Genomic DNA, 25,833 nt, shown 5'->3' on the forward strand with positions numbered 1-25,833 from the left:
AGTCGGCTTTTATGTGTATGACCGTTTTTACACCGCCATGAAGGCAGCCATACTCCGTTTTCGGGGGTAAAATATAATGAATCACCAAATTCTGCCCCTCATGATTAAAAACATATATGTATGCATATAAAATGATGCATGGATGGAATCACATTAACAAATATATATATATAATATATATATATACAATCTTTCAAGAGAGGAATAATTTTTGTAAGCTGTCTGAAGAAAACAAAACAGAAAAACAAAAACAAACAAACTTAGTGATCATAAAAAGTGCTTAAACAGTTTCAGGGCTTTTTTTCTTCTCTCTCTCTCTCTACTTGCATATATTTCAGCCAAGTTAACTTTATATTCTGTTAACTAAAATATATTTGCCTGAAGAAAAGCCCGAGGCTCAATATGTTGCCTCTTTTATCCTATGTAAGTCAAATTTTACCAAGATTCTTTTAGTCTACCTATATCGAAAGCTTGACACTTTACTGATGTATACATGTGTGGTGATATTGACAGTGACAAGGCTGTACATGACAACAGATGACTGGACACATAAAACCAAATGGAATCATATATAACATTGACAAGCACTTTGTAAAATTTCATGATGTTGGCACACAAAAAGCAGTACTGTTGGTAAGAAATTTGCATTTTTTGTGGGAAAAAAAAAGAAAAGAAAAAAAAGAGCAATTCAAATTTAAGAAAAGATGTATTCTCTAGAACTTGTCAAAACAAAGTTTTCATCAAGTCCACAGTCCAATTATGTACCAAATTCTCCCATTCAAACACAGACACACACTTATATTCGACAGTAATTTGAGAGGTGTATGTAAGTAAGTTACCAATTTCTTAAAAAGAAATAAGCTGTAACAGAGGGAAAGAATAACCCCCCCCCCTCCCCCCAAAAAAACCCAACAACAAACAACAAGAAAACAACAGCAACAACAAGACACCACTACACTTGTAAGATAGTACTAAGCTTTCCCATCACAAAGTTTCAAAGTGGAGATCTTCATTGCTGTGCACTGCCAGCCAATAATAAATCGATTAATCAAATCATTTCAATGTCTTCATAAAAAAGACAAAGAAAATTGCTTGTGGGCGATAAGATAGCATAGTACACACTGAATAACAGAATATATAAAACCACTCCAGAAAATATCATTTCTTTCTCTTTATAACATAAACTCTCCCACCTAACCCCCCCTGCCCCCAAAACACCCACCCCCTCTCTTTCAACCACGCCCCATTTCTCCACCATCTTTCATAATTCCCACACATACTCCAACCGTTCATATCACAGCAGTTTAAAACAGTTTCACACACACCAAAGGTTATCGAATAAAACACATTCTTGTTACAAACATTTAAAACAGTTTCACATACACCACATGTTATCAAATAAAACACATTCTTGTTACAAACATTTTTTCTTTCTGCCACCATCTGATCACTCTGGGCGGCAGTCATACCTCTGAGACACAGGAAGGTGAGAAAGTCCTCTGTCTTGGGCACCCTGTTCAGCAAACTCTGGGGGGAGTTGGGGGCCTTCTTCCCAGGGGAGCCCCCAGGTGTCGATGGCAAGGAGCACCCCTGAGCAAACTTTCTCTGGGCATGTATTTTCCTGTGTGTGTGGGGGGGGGGGGGGGGAGGGGGGGGAGGAAAAAAAGAGCAAAAGTTCGCTTTTAACTTTCTTTCTCACACACTGACACACACTCAGTGAAACAATGCACCTCTGTTATGCCTTTCTTTAGTTCTGTTTCGAGGAATCAGTACCCCTCATATACTACAGAAAACATTTCCATTGCCTTGTTCAGTTACTGACTTCAGATGGTCTTTGAGTTTTTCACTTCTAACTGGTTTTTTAATAACTGTGTCACATGTGAGTGAGGTTGGTTTGTGTTTACAATATATACAAGTAACATACGTGTACAATATTGTGTCATGTTATCTGCCCATGCACAAATGATTATACATCCATTTTTATCTCTGCTGTGTTGTTTCTATGTAACATTTAATATAATCCTAAATCAAGTTGAACTTCAGTATGTTTTAAAGTTATCCGCAATACAAAACACTCACACACACACACACCCCCACATGCATGCACACACATTGACTCACAGTGAATCACACATACGCAGTCTCTCTTTCTTATATTACACACAAACTCAAACACAATGACTCTTACAGTCTTTCTCACACACACACACTCTCTCACACAGACACATTCAAACACATGTGCACAAAAAACTTACGCACACAAACAGTGACACTCATAAAGAGTCTCTCTTTCTCACACACACACACTCACTTTTTAAACTCATGGGACGACGCCACAGACGACAGAACTGAGTCCTGGCTGCTCTCATCCATGTTGTTTGTGCTGGACGCTTGGCTGCCGTCTTTCACCCCTGCAGGGTAGGCCTGTGGGGACACGATGTGCCGTGTGGATTTACGTAGCTTGGGAATCTCCTCGCTCGTCGAGCTTTCTTCCTCCAGCTGGGGGGTTCGAGGCCGCCGCGACTCGTGTAACGACGCGTACAGCGCTCTCCTCAGCTCCCTCTCCTCTTTCCTCGACAAACCCACTGCGTCATCCTGAAGGACAGACGGGAAGTATAATAAAATATAAAAACCTGACAATACTGCTTATCCACTTTATTCGTTTACTTATTTATTCATGTGTCATTCAGTGGTATGTATCATTTAGTTGTTTGTTTATTCTTTATTCATGCTCTACAGGGAGAGAAGAGACAAAAAGGTGTGACTTTAAAAAAAGATTAAAAAAAAAACCCAATAAAAACAAACAAAAAGTCATGGAAAAAAAGGTATACGTGTGTTCCTTGCTCTGCCAATTCATCCCCCCCCCCACCCCTCCCTTTCAACATACATACACTGTCTGCAATGCCATTAAAAGTCAAAAAAAGGCTGCAAAGCTGTAAAAATCTGCTGACTGTGACCACTATCTCTGTCTGGCAAAGGTTGCGAAATCATTTTAGCAAATGAGGCAAACACCATTTCCACTTGCGCTTCACCTGCCCCAGTTAGCAAATTATTACGAAAAAGAAAGGGGCCTTTCATGTGAAGCATACTGATACTCATTTGATTATCATCTCTTTTTTTTTAAATTCATATAATCCGGGCACATCAAAATTATGTGAAGCATACTGATACTCATTTGATTATCATCTCTTTTTTTTTTATTTATATAATCCAGACACATCAAAATGATCAGTCTAACTGTTCAGTCTGTTTATCTTCACTGAACTAAACTTCGATAAATGCAAAATCGGAATAAATGCAGTAGATGTGTAGAACGTCAGCTAATCACTCAATGTCTATAACTAAGTTACATTACAGGCACTGAATCAGTTACAGTCATAAACAAATAAATGAACATGAAATAAAATAATAATAATAAAAAGTTGTGCACACCACAGTTTTTGGTGCCACTAAGCGGCGAGGTCTGCGTGCCTTGTGAAGTTCTGACTGCCGAGTGCTCCTCTGCGTCACAGACTGAGTGCTTCTTCTTGAAGTCATCTTGACTTAGTTATACCCACCTGTCAAGGCAAAAGCAATGTCAGTTGCATACAAGTCCAGTGTCAATTGCTCATTTACCCACCTTAATTTTTTCAAAATGGTACACCATAAAAAGAAAAAAAAAAGGAGAAAGTGTTCTGGTATCAAGCATGGACAAACTGATTCAGTATTAAATTCATATTACAATTATCAATTGCAACTTTTAATACACATCATGATCATCCCAGCTCCATTTAATATCTTGCCATTCATGAACCTAATCATTGTGTTATCTCATTATTTATGTCCTGCAAAAGATGTGATGGGTGTGTGTGTGCGTGTGTCTGTGTGCACGTGAATGTGCACCCACTCATATACTGATTTTAGCTGATCCATGTGTGAGTATATTGTGTGTTGTATATATGCATGTATATATGTACATATGCATGTGCATGTGTGTCACTGTCACTGTGTCAGATTGTGTGTGTGTGTGTGTGTGTGTGTGACTGTGTGTCAGTGAGAGAATCTGTGTGTGTGTGTGTGTGTGTGTGTGTGTGTGTGTGTGTGTGAGAGAGAGAGAGAGAGAGAGAGAGAGAGAGTGGTGTGTGTGTGTGTGCATGCTAATGGCAATTATGAACATGTGTATTATATGCCTGCATCTAAGTGTTGCATACATAGGTGTAACTGTAAGTCAGTGTAAGTGACACTGTGTGTAAGCTTGAGATCAGCTTATATCAGTTATAATTAACACAGTCTCAGAAAGATGACTATGTACAGCTATGAATATCATTAGTTAAAAAAAAGACAAAAAAAGACTGCCCATCTCACTATCACCCTCTTCCACTGACCTCAATGAGTCAATCACTGAATGTAATTATTCTAGATAAAATTATTAGTAAATTCTAGCAGGTCTTGACCTGCATCATGTATGTTGCTCAGAATGAAAGGGACTGACATTACCTTAAGGTACCCTGACCCATTCTGTATAATAAAATGGTAATAAAGACATTCTATTCTATTCTCTTGAGTTCTCTCTTTCCCTCCTTGCTCTTCCTCTTTGCTTCCCCCTGCCACAGGTCAGAAACGGCAAAATGGAGAATGGAGTGGAGGATGTGTGTTCACACACACACACACACAAGCTAGGACATACATGTATACAGGACTGGGTTGTTGTTTTTTTAATATTTAAAAACAGAAACAGAAAAATGAGAACATGCCAAATGACCCTTACAATTTTTGACAGGTCACAGAACTCACAAACTATGTCACTTGTCAGACTCAGACTCAGAGGTAAGTGACTCGGAGTTTAAATCCATGGAAAATACTGGAAGCCACACAAATACACAAGAAAGAAAAGAAAAAAAGCGTTACCTCATATAAATCCGTGGACACAAGTCTTAAATTTTCAAAACTGCAACATATTAAAAATAGAAGAATCAATATAAAAGGGGCCAGTTTCCGTTACGTTTCAAAACTAGTACCAAGAGGGTCTACCAGTAAAACATACTCACACGAGTTCGTATCAAGTGGTGTACTAATATTGAATTTTTCAAGAAACAAGCCTTCTTTTAACATATTGGCAGTGTCATACTAACAAATCTTATGCTTAAAATCAGTACTTACTGTCAAAAGAAAAACCACAACATTGAATTCCAAGATTATTTTGCCTGTGGACTGCCCATACAATCCATCACATGTGGAACCGGTGATTGAATGAAAGTTGTCAAAACGAGGGTTGACGCTTTGTTCAAAACATCGAGTTAAAAAAAACAGAAATCAGTGTAAAGATTCCCCAAACTCAATTGTATGATATTTCATAAATATTTTTCGGATGATTATGATTAAAATCATACAAAAATTTGCATTTTTGGAGAAAATGTATCCATTTAATTTGGTGCGAGACTATCAAGCGTCAGATTTGTGCTGGATAACAACATGGCGGATTTTGGGAGATTGATGCTTTCCTGGTTAACTGTCTTAGTCTTTTATTGTTGTCTTCAACATTCCAAAGCTTCAACGAATGATAGATTTTACGAAGAGCTATATATAAAGCCATTGCAAAGCGGGCATGTCTTGTTTGATTTCCAGTTCACAACTAAATGGAACGTTTCTGTCCACGATGTTGAAAAGTGTAAGTAATCATATCATTCAAGTGTCACGGCTTATAAAATTTATCAGCCTTTTGCCTGATCCTTTGGACTTTTTATTTATTTATTTATTTTGTAACTTTATATAAGAGTGCGCAGTTACTAATGTTATGGCTAGCTTCCTTTGGAGAAATTAACTTGGAATCCATAATCCTTCCAGTGTTTATCTAATAAATTCTTAAAATTGTTAATAGTTCATGCAGCGACAATATTACAGGGCAGATTATTACCAGAAGTTAACAACCCTGTTAGTAAAAAAAAGTGTGAAGAAAGGTTTGATTTGGTGAATGTCTTTAATATTAGTTTTAGTGGGTGTCCCCTGGTATGATTACTGTCCTTTTGAGTGAAAAGATTTTGTGTAGTGCTCTTATCATAATGTCCATGTAAAATCTTATATGCCTCAATCATATCACCCCTTAACCAGCAATATTCCAGGCTTGGAAGTTTCAAACTAGTTAGTCTCTCTTTGTAAGACATACAACCTGTTCCTATAATTTGCTTGGTAAATCTTCTCTGTACATTTTCAATCAAGTCAATATGTTTTCTAAGGTAAGGAGACCATACCACATTACCATATTCCAGTATTGGTCTTACTAATGTTTTTAATAATGGCACCATGGCATCTTTATTTTTATGGAAATTATACTGCATAAAATTGCTTTAAAAAAAAAATTATTTACTGTCGCATTAATAGGCTGTTCAAAAGTTAAATCTTTATCCACCAAAATTCCCAAATCCTTTTCTAACTCAGTTTCTTCTATATCATCAGAGTTGATATGATAAGTCATTAAGTGTATTCTGGGTTATCATTACCAACATAAAGTGCTTTACATTTTTCATTGTTAAACTCAATTTGCCATGTCTCTGTCGATTTGACTAGTTTGTTTATGCTTTCTTGGGGCAGAATTTGTTTTTCTTTATTATTCATTTCACAGTAAGCCTTTGTGTCATCAGCAAATTTTTTTACATAACACTCCAACACATCTGGCATATCATAAATAAAGTTGTTGCATTTTTATGTAAATAATGAAATATATGTTATATATATGAAATTGACAAATGTCACATTGTCAGGATGCCGTTCTGGCTTCCGCCTTTAGTTGGGCTATTTTCTTTTTTTTTTTTTTTTCTTTTTTTGCTGCCCCATCATCTACACCGTTTCAGTGGCATTACTCCCATGCCGCTCATTTAGATTCCCCCATACACGGCCACATCCGGGTTCATCCGTTGCAGTTCCAGTGTCAGCAGTCCACAGGGAACCATCGATTTAGGTCACCAGGAGGCCACACACCAGGGGAGACCCTGCACTGCTGCTGAGTCACTTCGGTGGTGTTCAGTGGTGCCTGTTCTGTTTTAACATACTTAGGACACCACCTACTAAGAGGAGGATGACGATGATGATGACGATGTTGCTATGGAGGTCCATTTTGGTTTGGGACTACGTGACAAGGCTGTACTCTACGCTTCCTGTCATAATGATATCCCGGCGTTAACACTTGCAGTGTTGGTCAGGTAATTAGAGCAACACACCCAAAGACGCATCCTTGAAGTGGATGACACTTGATTGTGCGGTCCCAGTCTCCCCATTTAAGCCCACAGCACACTCAACTCTGGGTAGGAGCCGGCCATGGGCTGAAAAACCCACCTCCGCTGGGATTCGAACCCGCGTCCTCCCAGCCGTCAGTCCGTGACGCTAACCACTTCGCCACGGCGGCTGGTAGTTGGGCTATTTTCAGTATGTATTATAAAACATCTTTGGAAGTCCTTAAAAAATGATGGAATAGTTGTTAATCTATTCTATACTTATGTTTTCCTCCACTGCAATCTGATAAAGAGCAGTCAAAAACAGCAAGTGTTTTACAATACCAATCTGCAAAACAGAATAGTGTAAGAACTTATTCTTTCTAAAAACAACAGCAGAATGCAATAACCTGGAAGTAGTTATCAGTGCAGGGACTACTGCAGCATTTAAGACAGCCATTCAAAGTTCCCTGCCAGTTCCTGTTTCCACCACAAAGACTAGTAACACCTTTATTATTTTGTTTTTCAAACATGCACTCTCCCAAGTCCATTGTGGCCCATACAACATATATATATATAGTACCAATTAAACTAAAGTTTCTATTGTTACTCAGCTCACTGTAAACCACACTATAGTATAAGAGTACTAGACCTATGTGAGTGTTCATTTACCTGATAATGCTTGGTCTATAATTGATATGAATATTAAGATAATATGCAGTGAGCTGAGGACATTTGAAGAATATTTATTGCATTTTACATTCACTAATTTAAAGTAATACTAGTAATATTAACACAGAAACAATGTGGCGCATATAGCTATACTATTATGGTACTGGTGTACACAAACATGTACACACAGATTGGTGCACACACAAAATACTCATTGGAATATTCACACACACACAACACAGACACACTCATGCACATGGTCATGAATGCACACTCTTGTGTGCATACTCACACATTCACACATGTATGCATGCATGCACACACACACACACTCACAGTGGAATACACACATACACAGACACAGGCCCCACGTATGCTCATACACCACTTGTTCACACCCACATTCACAGACACACACACGCACACACACACACACAGAGAAAAAAGAAAAAAAAGGTGTCACTTAATGAGTGTAATAACTAATAAAGTAATATATACATCCCATTGTGGGCAATCCACAATGCTGTTGGATCACTTGTTTTTTTAGAATATTATTATTATTATTTAATTTTTTAATTTTTTTTTTTTTACCAGTTCAGCATTACCGGCTGTTTCCCAAGTCACTGGGCGACGTTCTGGCAGCGTATCACGTGCAAGAACTCCACCTGACCCAGACCCAGGGCAGATGGCGCCACCAGTCGTGGGGGTACCCTGTGGAGGATGCACCCGCCGGAGCGCAGCTCTGGGTGTGGTTCAAGCCCACTGTCACGGAGTAGGTGTTTGTCTGTCTGTCTCAAGGCCTGACTAAGCGCGTTGGGTTACGCTGCTGGTCAGGCATCTGCTTGGCAGATGTGGTGTAGCGTATATGGATTTGTCCGAACGCAGTGACGCCTCCTTGAGCTACTGAAACTGAAACTGAAACTGTCTGTCGGTTCACATTAGCGGTGGATCAGGAGCATGTTCATATAAATTTCCTTTCTTTGTATGTCTGTCACCCTGTGTTAGTGTGTGTTAGTGTGTGTGTGTATGTGTGTGTTTGTGTGTGTGTTTTTTGTGTGTGTGTTTGTGTGTGTGTGTGTGTGTTTGTGTGTGTGTGTGTTTGTGTGTGTGTGTTTGTGTGTGTGTGTGTGTGTGTGTGCTGGCATGAAACAGTAAATTAATCTGAATGTGTGTGTGTGTGCTTTTTTTCCCCCCTAGATATGAATTCTTCCTTATCAAAATGCTATAAAAAGAAATGAAACTATAATCTTTTGTTGTGTCCCTTGTCAGAATGCAAGAAAAGACAAAAGAAAAAGAAGAAATTATGAAATAAAACAATTATTTAAGCTGTAGGACAAGGAGTAGGCTCTAGCTTCTTTAAGAGAGTTTTTTTTTCAAGTTTTCTACTTGATCTTGGTCACATTAGTTGAAAATTTGTATTAATGTATGATGTGATGCTGTACACATAAATATGTACTTCCACTAGTTGCAGAATATCAACATGAACATTGTAAAAATCCCAGTGTTTTAAGGATCATTTAACATGAACATACCCAGTTCATAATTCCCTATGTTATTCACAACCATGTTGATGGCAATGATGTTTTTGGTGTGTGTTTTTTTTTTCTTAATGCTCAGTGAAGATTCACAATAAACTTCAGAATAATCTTCGGTTTTTTTTCTTCTGTTGGAAAGCTTAGCAATAGTAATACTTAGATGTTAGAAATGATAGAAGTCTTCGTAATCATAAGTCTTCGTAACATGATAATCAGATGTGAATGATAGAAACTGATCTGTAGTAATGGCTAACAATTTTATTTCAATGGCATGGCTGTAATGTTTTCTGGTCCTCTCAGTTCTTATGATACAGGCTGCCTACCTGGGAAGAGCCTACTGATGGCTGCTGTTGGGCGCTCATCATTCGTTTCATTTTGTCATTCAGTCAGGTTTCAGTCACACACACACACACACATTCTCAGACAGACATATAACATTTCACATGTGTGACTGTTTTGTTTTATGTACCTTGCCATGTAGGCAGCCATACTCTGTTTTCGAGGGTGTGCATGCTGGGTATGTTCTTGTTTCCATAACCCACCGAAAGCTGACATGGATTACAGGATCTTTAACGTGCGTATTTGATAAGAATCTGCATGCGTATACACACGAAGGAAGTTCAGGCACGAGCAGGTCTGCACATACATTGACCAGGGTGATTGGAAAGTATCTCCACCACCTGTCCACCAGGCGCCATTACCCAGATTCGAACCCGTAACCCTCAGATTGAAAGTCAAACACTTTAACCACTCGGCTATTGCATGACAGATTCCAAAATTTTCTGTTGTTCAGTGTGGACAAGACGTGGAAAGAGCTGGTCAATGCCCTGTCAGGGCTGTTCTGCTCCTCCCTCAACTTCCTTGATGAGAAGTCCACAGTGGCGCCGCGCTGGAGTTTCAGACCCAGGGGTGTGGCTTCAAAGGACTACGCCAAGTTCTCGGACTATGTACGCTACGGGGCGCTACCTCGGGAGATTGTCTGCACTGAAAACCTGACACCTTGGAAGAAGCTTCTGCCTTGTGACTCGAAGGTGAGGAAAACGTTTGATCAGTTTTGTTACAGTTTATCATCACACTTTTTTTTATGCTGGGTGGTGTGAATCTGGAACAGACTTTGCCACGCGCTACATTTTCTGCACAGTATATGTGGATGTATTTTTTGAAGGAAACCAATGAAAAAAAGATACGGATGTATATATTATTATGTACAAAGGATAATGTCCCTGCATCTTGAAGTATAATTGACTGATAAACTAAAAGTATGTAACAAGTGAAAAGTGCAGTTTTTCATAAACAAGAGAATGCTGGCCATTAAGGAGAAGCGTGAGCGAAGGAAGCAGGGCTCAACTTCTGGAGACGTTTTCCTCTGCAACACATGCGGGAAGTGCTGCGCATCCAGAATCGGCCTCTTCTCCCATATGAGGACACACACCGACAGATAATCCTGTCTGCCTACTCGTCCGATGGTCCGGCAGGAGACTCCATTATTATTATTAGTAGTAGTATGTTACAAGTGAAAAAAGCAGTTTTATTCATTAAAAGAAAATCAACAAATGTGATAATGGATGAGCACATTATTGTCATTTTTTTGTGGTCCATTGTTGGTGTGGGGTTCTCTGCTTGCAGGCTGGACTGTCCACTCTGTTCAGAGCGGAAAAACTCCATGATGCTGATTATCACTCCCTGTCCGTTCACTTCAGGCCTGTCTGCGCTGTAAGTCTTTGTCTTTAGTGGTGTTTTTTTTTTGTTTGTTTGTTTGTCTGACAGAAATAATCATGTGTTTGATTTTGTCTTGGTGGTATGTGTGTGCTTTAGTGCATGTGTACTTGCGTGTGTGTGTGTGTGTGTGTGTGTGTGTGCAGAAATTGAAATATACATAATTCTTTTTCCTTGTGTTCATTTTGCAGGACAGCAGCTGCCAGTCAGAGGCGGTGGAGCTGACGCAGTCCCTGTCGCTGGTGGTGGACTTGGTTCTCACGGGGGATGGCTTCCAGAGTGAGTCAGGCGTGCTTCCTGAACCAGCCGCTTTACTGCAGGATTAGCTCTTTCAGTTTTACCGCCATAGGCGACTTTAGGTGATAGTGCAGCGCCATAGGTGACTTTAGTTGATAGTGCAGCGCCATAGGTGACTTTAGGTGATAGTGCAGCGCCATAGGTGACTTTAGGTGATAGTGCAACGCCATAGGTGACTTTAGGTGATAGTGCAGCGCCATAGGTGACTTTAGGTGATAGTGCAGCGCCATAGGTGACTTTAGGTGATAGTGCAGCGCCATAGGTGACTTTAGGTGATAGTACAGCACCATACCAAACATCTGGCGTGTTTGTGTGTGATTCCATGTTTGCAGACTGGTCATATGCGTATATTATACCAAACATCTGGTGTTTGCATGTGATTCCATGTTTGCAAACTGGGCATATGCATATATTATACCAAACATCTGGTGTTTGTGTGTGATTCCATGTTTGCAGACTGGTCAAATGCGTATATTATACCAAACATTGGCGTGTTTGTGTGTGATTCAATGTTTGCAGATTGGTCAAATGCGTATATTATACTGAGCATCTGGTGTGTTTGTGTGTGATTCCATGTTTGCAGACTGGTCAATACACAGAGTGTTTGGTCAGACGGTGTCGGCCCACTGCCCTCTGGCCTCGCGCAGTCAGGTGTTTGTGGACACGTCCAGCAACCAGGTCAGCAGAATGACTGACCACTGCTTTGTAGTTTGGTCATCACCTGAAACTGCTGTGTAGATGAACTCTTAGGTAGTCTTTTGAGATGGATGTGGTTTTTTTTGTTTTGTTTTGCCTGGGAGTCTGCCAATAGAAGTGTGTGTGTGTGTGTGTGTGTGTGTGTGTGTGTGAGTTTGCCTCATGACTGTATGAAAGAGGAAAAAGGTTACATGTGTGTGTGTGTGTGTGTGTGACTGACTGAAGCCTGACTGTATGACACAGGAAACGAATGATGAGCACCCAAAAAGGCAGAGCTGTCTCAGTTGGCTCTACCCAGGTAGGCACCCTGTTGTGCAAAATGACTCCGTGTTTTTTTGTAAAGCGCTTACCTTCGAGAGCTTGGGGTCTCTTGACTGAGGATTAGCCACAATACCATGGTTTCCATACCACCGTGAACATGTTCTTTCTTTATTTTAACATCTTTTCACTTTGAGCGATATTAGACATGTCGTGTGTGTGTTTGTGTGATACGGGGTTGGGGGTGGTGGTGAAAGGGGGATGGACAGAAAAAAAAGGATCGACTAGAACAATGGAAGCAACGGTTCGTTCGTAACATGTGTGTGTGTGTACAGGACGAAGAACTGTTCTCGCTGACCCCTGCCCCGACGGAGGAGAGAGCGATGCCGGAGAGCAGGGGAGTGCGGAGGCTGGCGGTCTACAATGTGGCTCAGGTGGTGGCGGCCAGGAAGATTTTGAACCTGGTGGCCACCTACAATGTCCGTCAGCGGTATGGCCGCTCCGTCTCCCCCCCTGTCTACGCTCATCGCTACGTCACTGGTGAGGGAGTGGGAGGAGGGGAGGGGGGCGGTGGGGGACTGGTGTGGTGTCTTGTATTGTCTTGTCTTTGTATTGTATTGTCTTGTGTGTGAATTGTGTTTGATTGTCTTGTATTTCTTGTTTTTATATTGTATTTTCTTGTCTTCTATTGTATTTATATTTTATATTGTGATTTATTGTGTTTTATGGTATTGTGTCGTATTGTATTGTCTTGTATTTATAAATGATATGTATTGTATTGTCTTGTATTTGGATTGTATGGTATTACATTACCTTTTGCCACCACAGAGCTCTGTGTGAAGTTGAGTTGCTCTGCTTGGGGAGAGCATGTTACTAAAGTGCAGCTCACCCCTTTTTATCTTCTGAATTGTGTTGTGTTGCCAATTTCTTGTATTTGTATTGTCTTGTCTTCTGTTGTATTCATATGGTATTGAATTGTGTTGTAATTTATTGTATTATATTATATTCTGTCGTATTGTCTTGTATTTTGTAAACTAAATGTATTGCATTGCATTGCATTTATATTCTTTGTCTTGTATTCGATTGAATTGTATTGTAATTTATTTTATTGCATTGTATCATCTTGTATTTGTAAACTTCTTGTATTTGTATTGTGCTTGTCACGCATTGTATTGTATTGTATTTGTATTGTGTTTCATTACTTTTTGTCACAGCAGATGTGACTGAAATTGGGTGCTTTACCTGGGGGGGGGGGGGGGGGGGGGGGGGAGTATGTTGCTACGGAGCAGCGCACCTTTTTTTATTTCTCTCTTCTGTATTGTATTGGATGGTGTTGTATTGTGTTGTGTTGTATTGTACTGTATTCTTCTTCTTCTGTGTTCGTGGGCTGCAACTCCCATGTTCACTTGTATGTACACGAGTGGGCTTTTACGTGTATGACCGTTTTTACTCCGCCATGTAGGCAGCCATACTGTTTTCAGGAGTGTGCATGCTGGGTATGTTCTTGTTTCCATAACCCACTGAACGCTGACATGGATTACAGGATCTTTAACGTGTGTATTTGATCTTCTGCTTGTGTATATACACGAAGGGGGTTCAGGCACTAGCAGGTCTGCACATATGTTGACCTGGGAGATCGGAAAAATCTCCACCCTTTATCCACCAGGCGCCGTCACCGAGATTCAAACCCGGGACCTTCAGATTGAAAGTCCAACGCTTTAACCATTCGGCTATTGCGCCCGTCATTGTACTGTATTGACTTGTATTGCTGATTTCTTTGTACTAACGATTATTATCATTGTGATTGTTTGCAGGTTATGGGCTGGAGAAAGGGGGAGTAAGTTGCCTGATCTACAACACGCTGAGCACCACGCTGCCCATCCTCTACATGGATTCCCTCCCCTGGTTCACCCGCGTCTTTTTCAAGTCGGTCCGCGTGGAGAGCCGCGGCACCGAAGTGCCCTGTGAGTCGGTCGGTCTCCATGCTCTGCTGTGTTTCGTCGTTTGGTTATCAGCTGGCTGATTTTTTTTTTTTTTTAAATTATTTATTTATTTATTTATTTTTTGTCCATGGCTGGCTGGTTAGTTGTTTTTTTTAATTTTTAGTCATTTTGGAATTTATTATTATGTTGTCCCAAAGTAAATGCATGTAGAAAAAGAAAAAAAATATTGTACAAGAAAAAAAAAACGGAAGTTTTTTTTTTTGCTGTCTTGCGCTCTTTCTCAACCCTGAAAATGAACTGTGGCCGCCTGAATTGCTCAGGTAATCATTTTTTTTTTTTATAACATTTTTGTAATTCTGTCATCTTCCTGCACTTGTAGATAGATGTGAACATGGGAATTTAGCCAACGACGCAGTAAAAAGAATGCTCTTTCTCATCAATCATTGTGCCCGGTGGAGTGCTGTTATGATTCCAAACTCGCTGGCACATATATTGTCAGCCCCAGGCAGAGCGAAAATAAACAAAGAAAGCAAACTTATTTTGAATGAACGCGAGATTCTGAAGTCTTACTGTGTACGCCTCTTTCTGTGCCGACAGACAAGATTCACTACATCCCCGGCAGGGACCGAGAGCGGTCCTACCACTTGGAAATGGCCTTCACCTTGCCGCCCAGGTCAGTGACCAAAGTCAGCCTGCAGTTTGAGCGTGCCTTCCTCAAGTGGACGGAGTACCCGCCGGATGCCAATCATGGTTTTTACATCAACTCCGCTGTGATTTCCGTCAACCTGCCATCAGACAAGACCTTCATTGCACCCTCCCATAATACGTCGACGCTACTGGACATGTGAGGGTTTTTTTTTTTTGTTATTGTTGTTGGTTTTTTTACTTTCTCTACTTACTAAGTAAGTTTCTTCATCAGATACAAAACATGAGTGCCAAAGAATCGATAGACAGACAGAAATACGAAAAAAAACTTAGTCGTATGAAGAGCACAGGATCAGGAGTCAAGATGGCTGCCGGAAAAAGAGGGCGCTAGTCAGGGATGCACAGGGGAGGTAACCTACTTCGGGAGGTTATCGGCCGTAACTACTTTCGTTTTCTCCGGATAGGTGGGTAGTAGTTTGCACAGGACAGGAATCAGACCCCTTCCGAAGTCTGCACTAGTGGGTCACGGTAAGTATGTTATTTAAACGTAATTTTAGGAAGAAAATTTCTTTTTTAAAACAGGGATCAGAGCATTGTGCATTGAATTTGATGTGCGCTTTTTTTTTTCTTTTTTTTTTTATCAGTGGTGATTTTGCATTCCAAGTGCGTGTGTCTGCATTTTTTTGTTTGTGATTTCTGTGTCATTTTACTATTCTGATGGAGGTGTGTCTGGGTTTGAATCAACTTGCCAGCGTCTGGTTCAGATGTCTGTGTTGAAAACCGGGTTGCCCAGTTTTTCTGTTTACATTTTTCTGTGTGTCTGTTAGGAAGGGTTTATTTTTCCCTTTTTTTTTTCCGTTGAGGGGTGGGGGGTGGATTTATGGTATGGTAATCATTTGGAAGAATAGTCAGTAGCAAAACTACCAGGCTGCTGTTTTTAGTTTTGATAATAGTGTGGATCGTACTATTGAAATTTTTTTAGGCGGTGGTTGAGTCCATGAAGTAGAAAAAGTGCTGATTTTGATATATATATATATATATAAAATTTTTCATAGGGTGTCTGAAGAATCGCTGTCCCTACTATAGTTTTTTTGTTGTTGTTTTTTGTTGTTGTTTTTTTACAGGGTGTCTGACAAATCGCTGTCCCAGTTAAAAGTTATAAAAAATTCATTTTATCTCACAGGGTGTCTGACGAATCGCTGTCACACTTTGTGCGGCTGTACACGGAATCCTTGCTGGTGTCTCTGCCGACGCCAGACTTCAGCATGCCCTACAACGTCATCTGTCTGGCCTGCACCGTCGTCGCCATCGCCTTCGGCTCCATCCACAACCTGACCACCCGGCGCTTCATCCTCCTCGACCCCACCCAGAAGAAAGGGGTCGTGTCAAGGGTCAAGGCCTTCTTCAGCCGCTCCAAGAAGGAGGAGGTGAAGGAGGAGAAGGAGGAAGCTGTGGAGAAGACCGCTGAGGCAGGGACAGAAGGGGGTGATGGGAAGTCGGAAGAGGGTTCGGGGAAAGAGTCTGAAGAGGAGAGGGATCTGAGGCAAAGAGTGAAGTAATAATAGTGAGTGTAAGGTTTCTTTTGTTGGTTGGATGTTTTTTTCTTGCTTGATCTGTTGTGTTTGTGGTGTGAGATAGGAAGCTGTTGTTGTGTGGTTCTGTTGGGGGTGTGTTTTCAGGTCAGATGATCAGTTGCTTGAAGGTGCTTAGTGTGAGAAGATATAAAGTCATTAGTGCTGTACGCAGAACGTTTTTGTTGGATTGAAATGCGTGTGTGTGTGTTTATGTGTTTGTGAGCATGCATTTCACGTGTTCTTCTGATGCAGCAGTATTTCAGCAAAGACTGTTCATTCCAACTCTTGATTACTGAATAGTTTGGGGTTGCATTATATTTATTGCTGTTGGCGTTTCTTGTTGGTGTGTTGCATTTTGTGCCCTGCTGAAGGAGGTTAAGTGATGTGTTTCTCTGTGTCTATACAGAATATAAACACATTTATATAACATGTTGTTGACATATATGTTAATAAATTGTACATACATTGCAAGTTTTGTATTTAAAAAAATTAAATGACATCTGGACTATGTGTACATTCACAGTAAGGGTTTCAGTGGACGAAAGTAAATGGGCAAACAATGTGTGGGAGAAAATGTGTGAATTTTGAATGTCTTTTTGGAAGAAAGAGCCTTTGTTAAAGATGCTAAAAAAAAAATCATGCCAATGCTGAATATGAATTAAAGGTACTAGTACTCTAGCTCTCTTCATCAGACGATCTTGAAATCAGTAGTGTCTTTTTGTTAACAGCTGACAAGATTTGTTGGAAAACTAGAGCAGTTGAGTACATTGTCTGTGTGCCATTTTGGATAAGACGAGAAACTGCTGTGTGCATATTTTCTCTGTAAAGTGAGAAAATGAAAACCGAGTGCAGACGTCTTTGTGCAGCAATAGGTATGTGTACATGCACGCTTGTGTTTGAATATACTCAGTCTTATGTGCAGGAAGAACAAACAGGGGTGTGACAATATTTGGTTTGTGTCTGTGAGTGTTATGCCTGCCCTGGTGTTTAATTATGCATTTTTTTAATGTCTTTTTTCTAATGTTTGTTAATTAAACTGTTATGCACCTAAATTCCTTTTTCTTGTCCCTGATAGTGCGTGTTGCTTTTTTTTCTTTTCTATCAGTTGCTTTCTTTCTCCCCGTCTTATCTATACACACACAAACACATGCACAGACACTCACACTGTATCTTTGACAAGCTTCTTAACTATTCTGATTCTGCCACCTTCCTCTTAACTCTCTCCATACGAACGGCGAAAGAGACAACGTTAACAGCGTTTCACCCCAATTATAACCATCAAAATATTACAAGCGGAAGGCTCTTACACTGAAGAGGTGAATGTTGACAAAGAATACCACAATTCTGACGACGGAAGCTAAAGGTTGGGTCATAGAGACACCCACTGGACATCCGAGGGGTCTGTGTAGGGGAGAAGAGAGGACTGGCCGTACTGAGTGAGTTAAGGCGACAGTAAATTGTTGACAGTGGACAGAAGCCGGTCAGTCCACTGCAGACCATCAGGTGATAAGCACTGCCAAGTGGCGTTCATACCAGAGCTGAAGGGACTGAGAAAAAGACTTGTAAAGAGATGACGGGTGCAGTAGCCAGGTGGTTAAAGCGTTGGACTTTCAAACCGAGGGTCCTGGCTTTGAATCTCGGTAACAGCGTCTGGTGGGTAAAGGGTGGAGATTTTTCTGATCTCCCAGGTCAATATAAGTGCAGACCTGCTTGTGTCTGAATCCTCTTCGTGTGTATGCGCAAGCAGAAGGTCAAATACGCAAAATAAAGATCCTGTAATCCACGTCAGTGTTCGGTGGGTTAAGGAAACAAGAACAAAGCCAGCATGCACACCCCCGAAAATGGAGTGTGACTGCCAACATGGTGGGGTAAAAACAGTCATACACATTGAGTCCACTCGTGTACAGACAAGTGAACATGTGAGTTGTAGCCCACCAACGAAGAAGTAGTTCAGAGATGTGGAATGTTGGCTTAGTGGAACCATATCTGCTTAGAAAGTGAGAAAATGTGAGTGCACTGGTTTGAATCGCATACTTGCCAGTATTTCTTCTCCACTCAACCTCGAGTGGTGGTCTGAGCACAAGTCATTTGGTTGAGACAATACACCAAGTTCACGTGTGCAGCATGCACTTAAAAGAACCCATGGCAACAAAAGGGTTGTCCCTGGCAAAATTCCTCAGAAAAATCCACTCTGATAAGAAAATAAATGCACTTGCATGCAGGAAAAAAAAAAAGGGTGGCACTCTCACTGCAGCGACATGCTCTTGCTGGGGAAAGCAGTCCAAATTTCAAAGAAATCTGTAGTGACAAAAGAGAAATATAAAACTGCCTTCACTTCTTTACACTATAATTATAGGGCCACTGATCAAGCCAGTGACACAAAACACCAGGAAGATTTCATTTTACAATATGTGTCTTCGATCATTCCACTCAGAACAAATAAAAAATCAAAAAAATCAGGAAACTACGTCTGACTTTATTACTGTTGCATTGCGTTTTGAAGTCATGATTTGCAATCCTGAAAGCACTCATGTGACAGTAACATCATGTGAACACATTTAAAATAAAGGCGGGGGGGAAAAAAAAAGGAGTAAAATGCGATTGGTAGATTAAAAGAACAAAAGCTGAAGCATAAAATGTAAATGCAGTAAACTGGAAAAAAAAAAAAAAAAAAAAGTTAGGGAGAAGGGGGAACACATTGCAATAGAAAACATAAAGACCAACTAATACATTCCTCACTATGCAATTGTTTTTTTCTCATGTGTTTCACTATTTCTCTCCTACAGAAGGAGGGGGGGTGGGGGGGGGGGGGAAGCTTAAAGATTAAACTGCTGTCAAAGTCTAAGGAAATGAGTTACATCTGTTTGGGTGTTGGTTGAGCAAAAAACAGAAGACAGCAAAGATGTGTCTGATAAAGACAGAAAATAATTAGGAGTATGAGAGAAACTGAAACAAGAACCTTTTCTGAAATGATTGGGGTTTTTTTTTTTCCTACAAAAAGAAGACAGCAGCTGTTAATAACATTCTCATCATGTCAATGGAAAACTAGATAACAGAGAGCCAGTGTTCTGATATCACCACCGGAAAGTGTTAAGGGATTATAAAGGAAGTAGCATAAAAGCGACTGTTACCGAACAGATAAATGACAGCAACAATAAAGATACCTGAGAGCTGGTGTGTGGATATTACCACTGGTGACTACTAAGGAATAATTATTACAGGACCTCTGGAAAGTATCAAGGGAAGCAGCAAAAAGCAATTATTATCAAATGGAGGCAGAACAACTAGAATACTATAGTCATTGATTTTCAGCAAATACCTGAGAGCTGGTTCAAAAGCATTTACTAAAAGCATGTAAGCAAGGTGAAAAAAAAAAGTGAAAAAAAAAAAGCTGTGTGTGGCATATGCAATATAGTTACCAATGAGATTTACGTGGGACATGACAACTGCTGAGCTCTGTTCACTTAAACATAAGATTCCTGTGAATTTACAGACTAAAAAGGCATATTACTGTTGCTTATCGCCTAGCCAACTACATATGAAGTCTAGCTGGTGAGAAGCCTGAAAAGTACTGCCTCCAGTTCCTGAACAATGAGGCATGATGATGACACCCACCTGAAAACCTGATCCCACACGCCAGCTTGCAAATCTCTTCTTCTGATGCTTCTTCACGTTCTGCATTCATGTGCTGTGTCTCCCAAATTTACTTGTAAACCCCATCGCTTCCAAGTTCTCCAACTCTTTATCACAAAAGAAAAAGTCATTGTTGAAACTATCTGATTTCATAAAAATCATTATGCAAGTTTTCTTTTAAACAGTACTTCTCTACTCGGCTAGATTTCTATACACACTGGGTTAGTTTACGTCAGTGCAGTTTGTGTTATTTTGAAATTAGATGCTTATGTGTTCAGATAAAACACAGCAGTATTTCAATTATTCACTTACAAGTTCATCAGGTGTTGTGTAACCTTGCCACATACAGTCACCATGAGTCTGTCTCTTTTGCTTTTTTCCATGTGTTACCATGGGGTCTTTTTGGAATAAATCTCGACTTGCAAAAGAGGGCTGTTACATTATGATCCTAGTCACCTGGCCGTGTACGCAGCCATAACCAGTTTTCAGTATGCACACAAAGGGGATTCAGGCACAAGCATGTCCGTACATCTGCTGACCTGGGTGACAGGAAAAAACATACCCATCATTATTAACCCATCAGGTGCTGAAATCAGGATTTGAATCCTGAACCCTAAGACTTAACTCCAAAGCATTAAGCTTTAAACCCACTTAGCTGATGCACCTGTACTATTCTTCCTCAAATACAATCCTTTATCTTTCAAGACACATGAGACCCAAGGAAAAGCAAGGAAAAAAAAAGGGGGGCGGGGGCAGGGGCGAGGGGGGAAGACTTCCTTCAGCAGGAAAACATCAGCCAGCAAAATTTCCAATCCTGTCATCAAAGTCTTCACCAGCAGAAACCCACAAGCTGACATAAAACTGGTGATTGTTTGGGCGAGAGGTGAAAAACTGCCTCTGACAGTTGGAAGCTGCAGCTGGCTGGTACAAAAACTGTTTGGGAAAGGGGGAACCCGAGAATGCTTACCATGTTTGGACACAACAGACCAAGGTGAGCAGGAGACAGGGGTACTTACACATGATGGGCAAGGACACATCACACAGAAAAAAAAAAAGAAAAAAAGGCAGACCTCTGGCAAGAGTGATCTGCCCATGGATAATGTCAAACAGAAGGAACAAACAAGTCTGCCCCAAAAATATGTTACACGTTTCTTACAATGTTTTAATGATTTATTTCTAGTTCCCTGTGTTTTGGTGAACGGTTATTCGTCAATTTGTGCAGTGTATTCGGCAGGAGAGTGCTTTCAGGCAGTCTTTCATGCGTGGTGCTGTGTTTGGCAAGATCAAAACATTGTGCCATCAACCTTTCAGAGCTGTGCACTCTGACTGGAATTTTGCACACTGCGATTAACTCACAGCTTAAAACTAGTGTTAACTTTCTCCTTCTTGTAGTCACATATGGTTTTCCAGACGTACTTTTTGAATGACAACATTCAAATGTGAAAATTAATAAATTATATAAAATTTAAAAAAAATTCTAGCGTGCACACTACTAAAAAGAAAAGAAAAGAATTATAACCTGCACTTTTCTGAAAGGTAATGATCACACTATCTAATCATAACAACTGCATGTGGATTTAATGATTTTGCAACAGGGTAACTCCTACAATGATGCAGATGGGCATTTTCATGCTGGGGCACTTTTTTTTTTGCACACCAGAAGGGGACGGAAATTTCCCTCCTCCTGGGGCACTGACGGGGTTAAAACAAAAATTCCTCCTCCTCCTCTTGGCAAGAGTTCTTTAACAGTACAAAAGAACAGGTGTGACTCACATCCCTGGGGGGGGTGGCACAGGGTAGGTTTGTGGAAACTCCCCTACAACAGCAAAAGAGAGAGAAACAGCTGTAGTGCTGGTTGTTAAGGAGAAAACCTTTTGTCAGTCTGGACACAAGAAACAGCAAGCATACAGCACTGTGGTCGTGGGGAAAGGAGGAACAGGTGAAAAAGAGTTCCAGTTGTTGTCAAGGGTATTCTGCATGTCTGCAACAGATGTCTTCTTCATCTTGAACTACAGGTGAAAGAGCCACGCTGTGGTTAAAACATCGAAGACACACTTCCACAAAGAGATGACAGAAGCAAATGAAACACCTAAGTACAAAATGCCATTACAATCCAAGCAACAATACATACCTTACACATAAAAGTATTGCTTGCAATCATATTCTGAGAGGAAATAATAATAATAATAAAAATGACATTGCACATTATTTTCTGAAGATTTTTCACACCACAGAAATATATATTTTTTAAATAATCCTAAAACTACAAACAGAGATATAGTCTTCACACACTGATTATTTATAATTCCTCTAATAAATGTTCAGACACAAATATTCAGATTTTTTTTTTTTCAGATTTCAACAGTCAGAGATTCCACTTGAAAAGATTATTGAATCTGGACCCTCCCCCCCACCACAGAAAGAAACACCTAAAGTACTGCACACACCTAAAAAAAAAAATCATTGCAGAGTACTGGGGTACCAAAGACATTCAAACATAACAGATTCTAACAAAGTTCATAAATGCATACACATGGAATTGCGACAAATTCATTTCAACAAAGAGCAACATTTTCTGTTTTCAAATATCAACGACCACTTAATTGATGTACTCAAGAGCACAACAAGTAAACGCAGGTTTGTTTTTTGAAAAAAAAACAAACAACAACCCAAAAAAACAACATAAAATGTAATTTCTTTTTCCAAAACAATGAATACAAGATCAGAGAGTGCAAATGGTCAACATCAACTTGTAAATGTGAACAAGCACAATGGAGAGAGTGAGAGAGAGAGAGAAAGAGAGAGAGAGAGAGGGGGGGGGGTGGTCTGGGCAGAAAAGCAAAGGTTAAACATATGACTGAAATGAAGGAAGAGAGAACGAGGGACGATGAAATCTATGAAGATGACACAAATGAATGATGAAAATAATAGTAAACAAGATCCTTGTTCATCGACACCACCACCTGCACACCTTGAGGCAACATTACAGAAAGCAGCGGAGACTAAACAACAATAACAACAACAACAAGAGAACAACAAAAACTGGTTCACACCCCAAACATAAAAACTATTCTCTGAAAGTAAACCAGTCCTCTTTAGCTGACATACATTGACAGTAACAGAGAGACATAAAGACAAACTGGACACAAAAAAACAAAAAAACAACAAAAAAAACAAAAACAAAACCAGCAGCAGAAATAAAAGATACAACAAAAAGTTAATATAGGGCATAAAATCAATATGTTACATTAACAAAATGTCAACCTCCCCCAAAAAAACAACAACAACAACAACAAACAAAGGAAAAAGCCTTCACTGGTTTTAAAAATTCAAAGATCAAAATTAATTTTGTGGTTTTTATACTTCAAGTTGTCTTAAAAAAATTCAAAGATGTAAATAACAGCCTAAGCAAGGTGCAATATACTTTTTGCTAACTTATCACAAATATTGTCTTCAACACAACACTGGTAACTGTTGCCAAACACACACGGCCAAATCACAAATCAGGACTGCCCAGCTAAATAAAAAATTTTTAAAATGTCAAACAAAAACAGTCACATCTGGAAAAAAAACACAACACAAAATGGAATGACAGATGTAGACACAATAAAACAAACATAATCGCATGTACCTCAAGTAACGTTCCTGAATAATAATGTGTATCACCTGTTCTGTTGATATTATGCAAAGATCTTGATTATATGTGAAAGCAAGGAAACTCCTGTTGGAATGCAAAATATCACATAAAAAAAAGGGTAATAGCTGAACTATTCCTGAACACAAAATCTGGATTAAATACACAGTTGGTGGTTACAATAAATGTCAAATTAAAAATTTCAATAAAAAAAAAGTACATAAAAACAATGAACATGTAATTCAGTAGAAACACAGGTAAATGTCAAAGTGAATACATACAAAAATTGTTTTTTTTCCAAAAACCCAGAGTACAACAAAATTCAACAAGCATACTTGAAACGATTCACCAGTCAAACAAAACACTCGTGCCATTCTAACAAATCTCTGTACCTTCTCTGCTCCTGTAAAAACCTGCACTCAACATGGATGGTGTTCATCACAGGGCAAGGATCACAAACTCCGACTGGTCAGTAAAAAAACAACAACATGACACAGCCACCACAGTGAAAGATTCACAACCCACTGACCAAGATACCGATCATACCTCTCTGCAGTCACCTGTCTGGTAGGACTGCTGGCAGAACGTATCATCACAGACATGCTGACCCTAAAATCTGAACAAAAATGTGTGATCTGATTTGATATGGATAATCATACAGCGCCTATCCTCGGCAAGAGACCCAACTCTAAGTGCTTTACAATCTCGGGGTCATTTGCACAACAGGCAGGCTGCCTACCTGGGTAGAGCCGCCTGAAGGCTGCCTTCGGACGCTCATCGTTTGTTTCCTGTGCCAATCAATCAATATTATGTACTTGCAGAAAAGAAACGTGCACTCTACATACACTGAATAAAAGGAATAGAACTTTTTGTTTCAGTGTAACCTGGACGCTCACCTATCGTGTTTTGACTCCATCATGTGTCTTTTCCCCACTGCTCACAGTCACAGCCATCATGTTAATGGGCCAACAGATTTTAAATTGTACATGTCCAAGTTCATACAATGGACACATGCAGAATCAGTTCCAACCACACAAAAACCTATTCGCCATCTGCTCTCATCTCAGACTGCGTGCGTGCGTGCGCGTGTGTGTGGGGCGTAATTTTATTCTTTGTTGTGTATCATCACACTTGTCCAAAAAAAACAACAACAAAAACTGGTACAAATTATGAAAAAATCCGACTGGTAAACAGGTCTGTCATCATCATCATATTCATGGCCATCTCACATCACTGAACAGATCTCTCACAGACAATGTGATTTCTCAAACAATCTCCGACAGGTTTTTCAGACACTACGTACAGATTCTCAACATTCTCCCTAAACCCTGGTTTTCAGACAGCAGTACCAAACACAGGGATACACATGGTCCCAAGTGTATGTGTTCAACTTTACAACAATGTTTTTGATACAAGTCAATAACAAAAACAGACAACTGTGGTGTGGAACAATTCTGGAAAAGCCTGGCACTTACATTATTTACAACTGTGTTTTCCCCTAGTAGATGCTGAATCTAACATTTATATCTTCACACTTGTGTATTTTCCTGAATCTGACATATATAGATCTACATTTACACTAACAGCGACTGAATCTTTCATTTACACTTTTGTATTTCCCTGAAAGACACTGAATCTTTCTTCATATATTTACACTTGCATATTTTCCCCAAAGAGACTGAATCTAACATTTACTCATTTATACTAGTATACTTTTGTATTTGTATTTGTATTTCTTTTTATTACAGCAGATTTCTCTGTGTGAAATTCGGGCTGCTCTCCCCAGGGAGAGCGCGTCGCTATACTACAGCGCCACCCAATTTTTTTTGTATTTTTTCCTGTGTGCAGTTTTATTTGTTTTTCCTATCCAAGTGGATTTTTCTACAGAGTTTTGCCAGGAACAACCCTTTTGTTGCCGTGGGTTCTTTTACGTGCGCTAAGTGCATGCTGCACACAGTTCCTCGGTTTATCGTCTCACCCTTAAAGAGACAGAATCTATCATTTACATATTCACACTTGCGTATTTCCCCTAAAGAGACTGAACCC

At 39.9% G+C, this 25,833-nt stretch overlaps 2 protein-coding genes across 4 annotated transcripts in view; one reads left to right on the forward strand and one right to left on the reverse strand.

Moving 5' to 3' along the window:
- The window catches only part of LOC143286009 (protein Jumonji-like), a 44,967-nt gene extending 39,728 nt beyond the window's left edge, over positions 1–5,239 (reverse strand). For all 3 annotated transcript variants that reach the window (XM_076593505.1, XM_076593506.1, XM_076593507.1), the window contains exons 1-4: positions 5,140–5,239; positions 3,433–3,557; positions 2,312–2,595; positions 1,470–1,621 (exon numbers count right to left, since the gene is read on the reverse strand). In XM_076593505.1, coding sequence (XP_076449620.1) covers positions 1,470–1,621; positions 2,312–2,595; positions 3,433–3,537 — 541 coding nt within the window. In that variant the 5' untranslated portion in view covers positions 3,538–3,557; positions 5,140–5,239. The remainder of the gene's footprint in view (positions 1–1,469; positions 1,622–2,311; positions 2,596–3,432; positions 3,558–5,139) is intronic.
- Positions 5,240–5,448: 209 nt separating this feature from the next.
- On the forward strand, positions 5,449–25,461 carry LOC143286011 (GPI-anchor transamidase component PIGT-like). Its single transcript, XM_076593513.1, has 10 exons — positions 5,449–5,647; positions 8,451–8,628; positions 10,185–10,422; positions 11,018–11,104; positions 11,299–11,386; positions 11,988–12,082; positions 12,694–12,898; positions 14,173–14,322; positions 14,899–15,145; positions 16,130–25,461. Exons 1-10 carry the CDS (start codon positions 5,452–5,454, stop codon positions 16,503–16,505), a joined length of 1,860 nt encoding a protein of 619 aa, XP_076449628.1. The 5' UTR covers positions 5,449–5,451; the 3' UTR covers positions 16,506–25,461.
- Positions 25,462–25,833: the final 372 nt, after the last annotated feature.

The sequence above is a fragment of the Babylonia areolata genome, chromosome 9, assembly GCF_041734735.1.
Source record: "Babylonia areolata isolate BAREFJ2019XMU chromosome 9, ASM4173473v1, whole genome shotgun sequence".
NCBI classification, from domain to species: Eukaryota; Metazoa; Mollusca; class Gastropoda; order Neogastropoda; family Buccinidae; genus Babylonia; species Babylonia areolata.

Excerpts from the sequence above, each read along its gene's own strand:
- LOC143286011 (XM_076593513.1), top strand. The coding sequence starts at position 5,452 with ATGGCGGATTTTGGGAGATTGATGCTTTCCTGGTTAACTGTCTTAGTC. Across the intron at positions 12,899-14,172 it reads CGCTCATCGCTACGTCACTG|GTTATGGGCTGGAGAAAGGG; the intron begins GTGAGGGAGTGG and ends GATTGTTTGCAG. Across the intron at positions 14,323-14,898 it reads CCGCGGCACCGAAGTGCCCT|ACAAGATTCACTACATCCCC; the intron begins GTGAGTCGGTCG and ends CTGTGCCGACAG.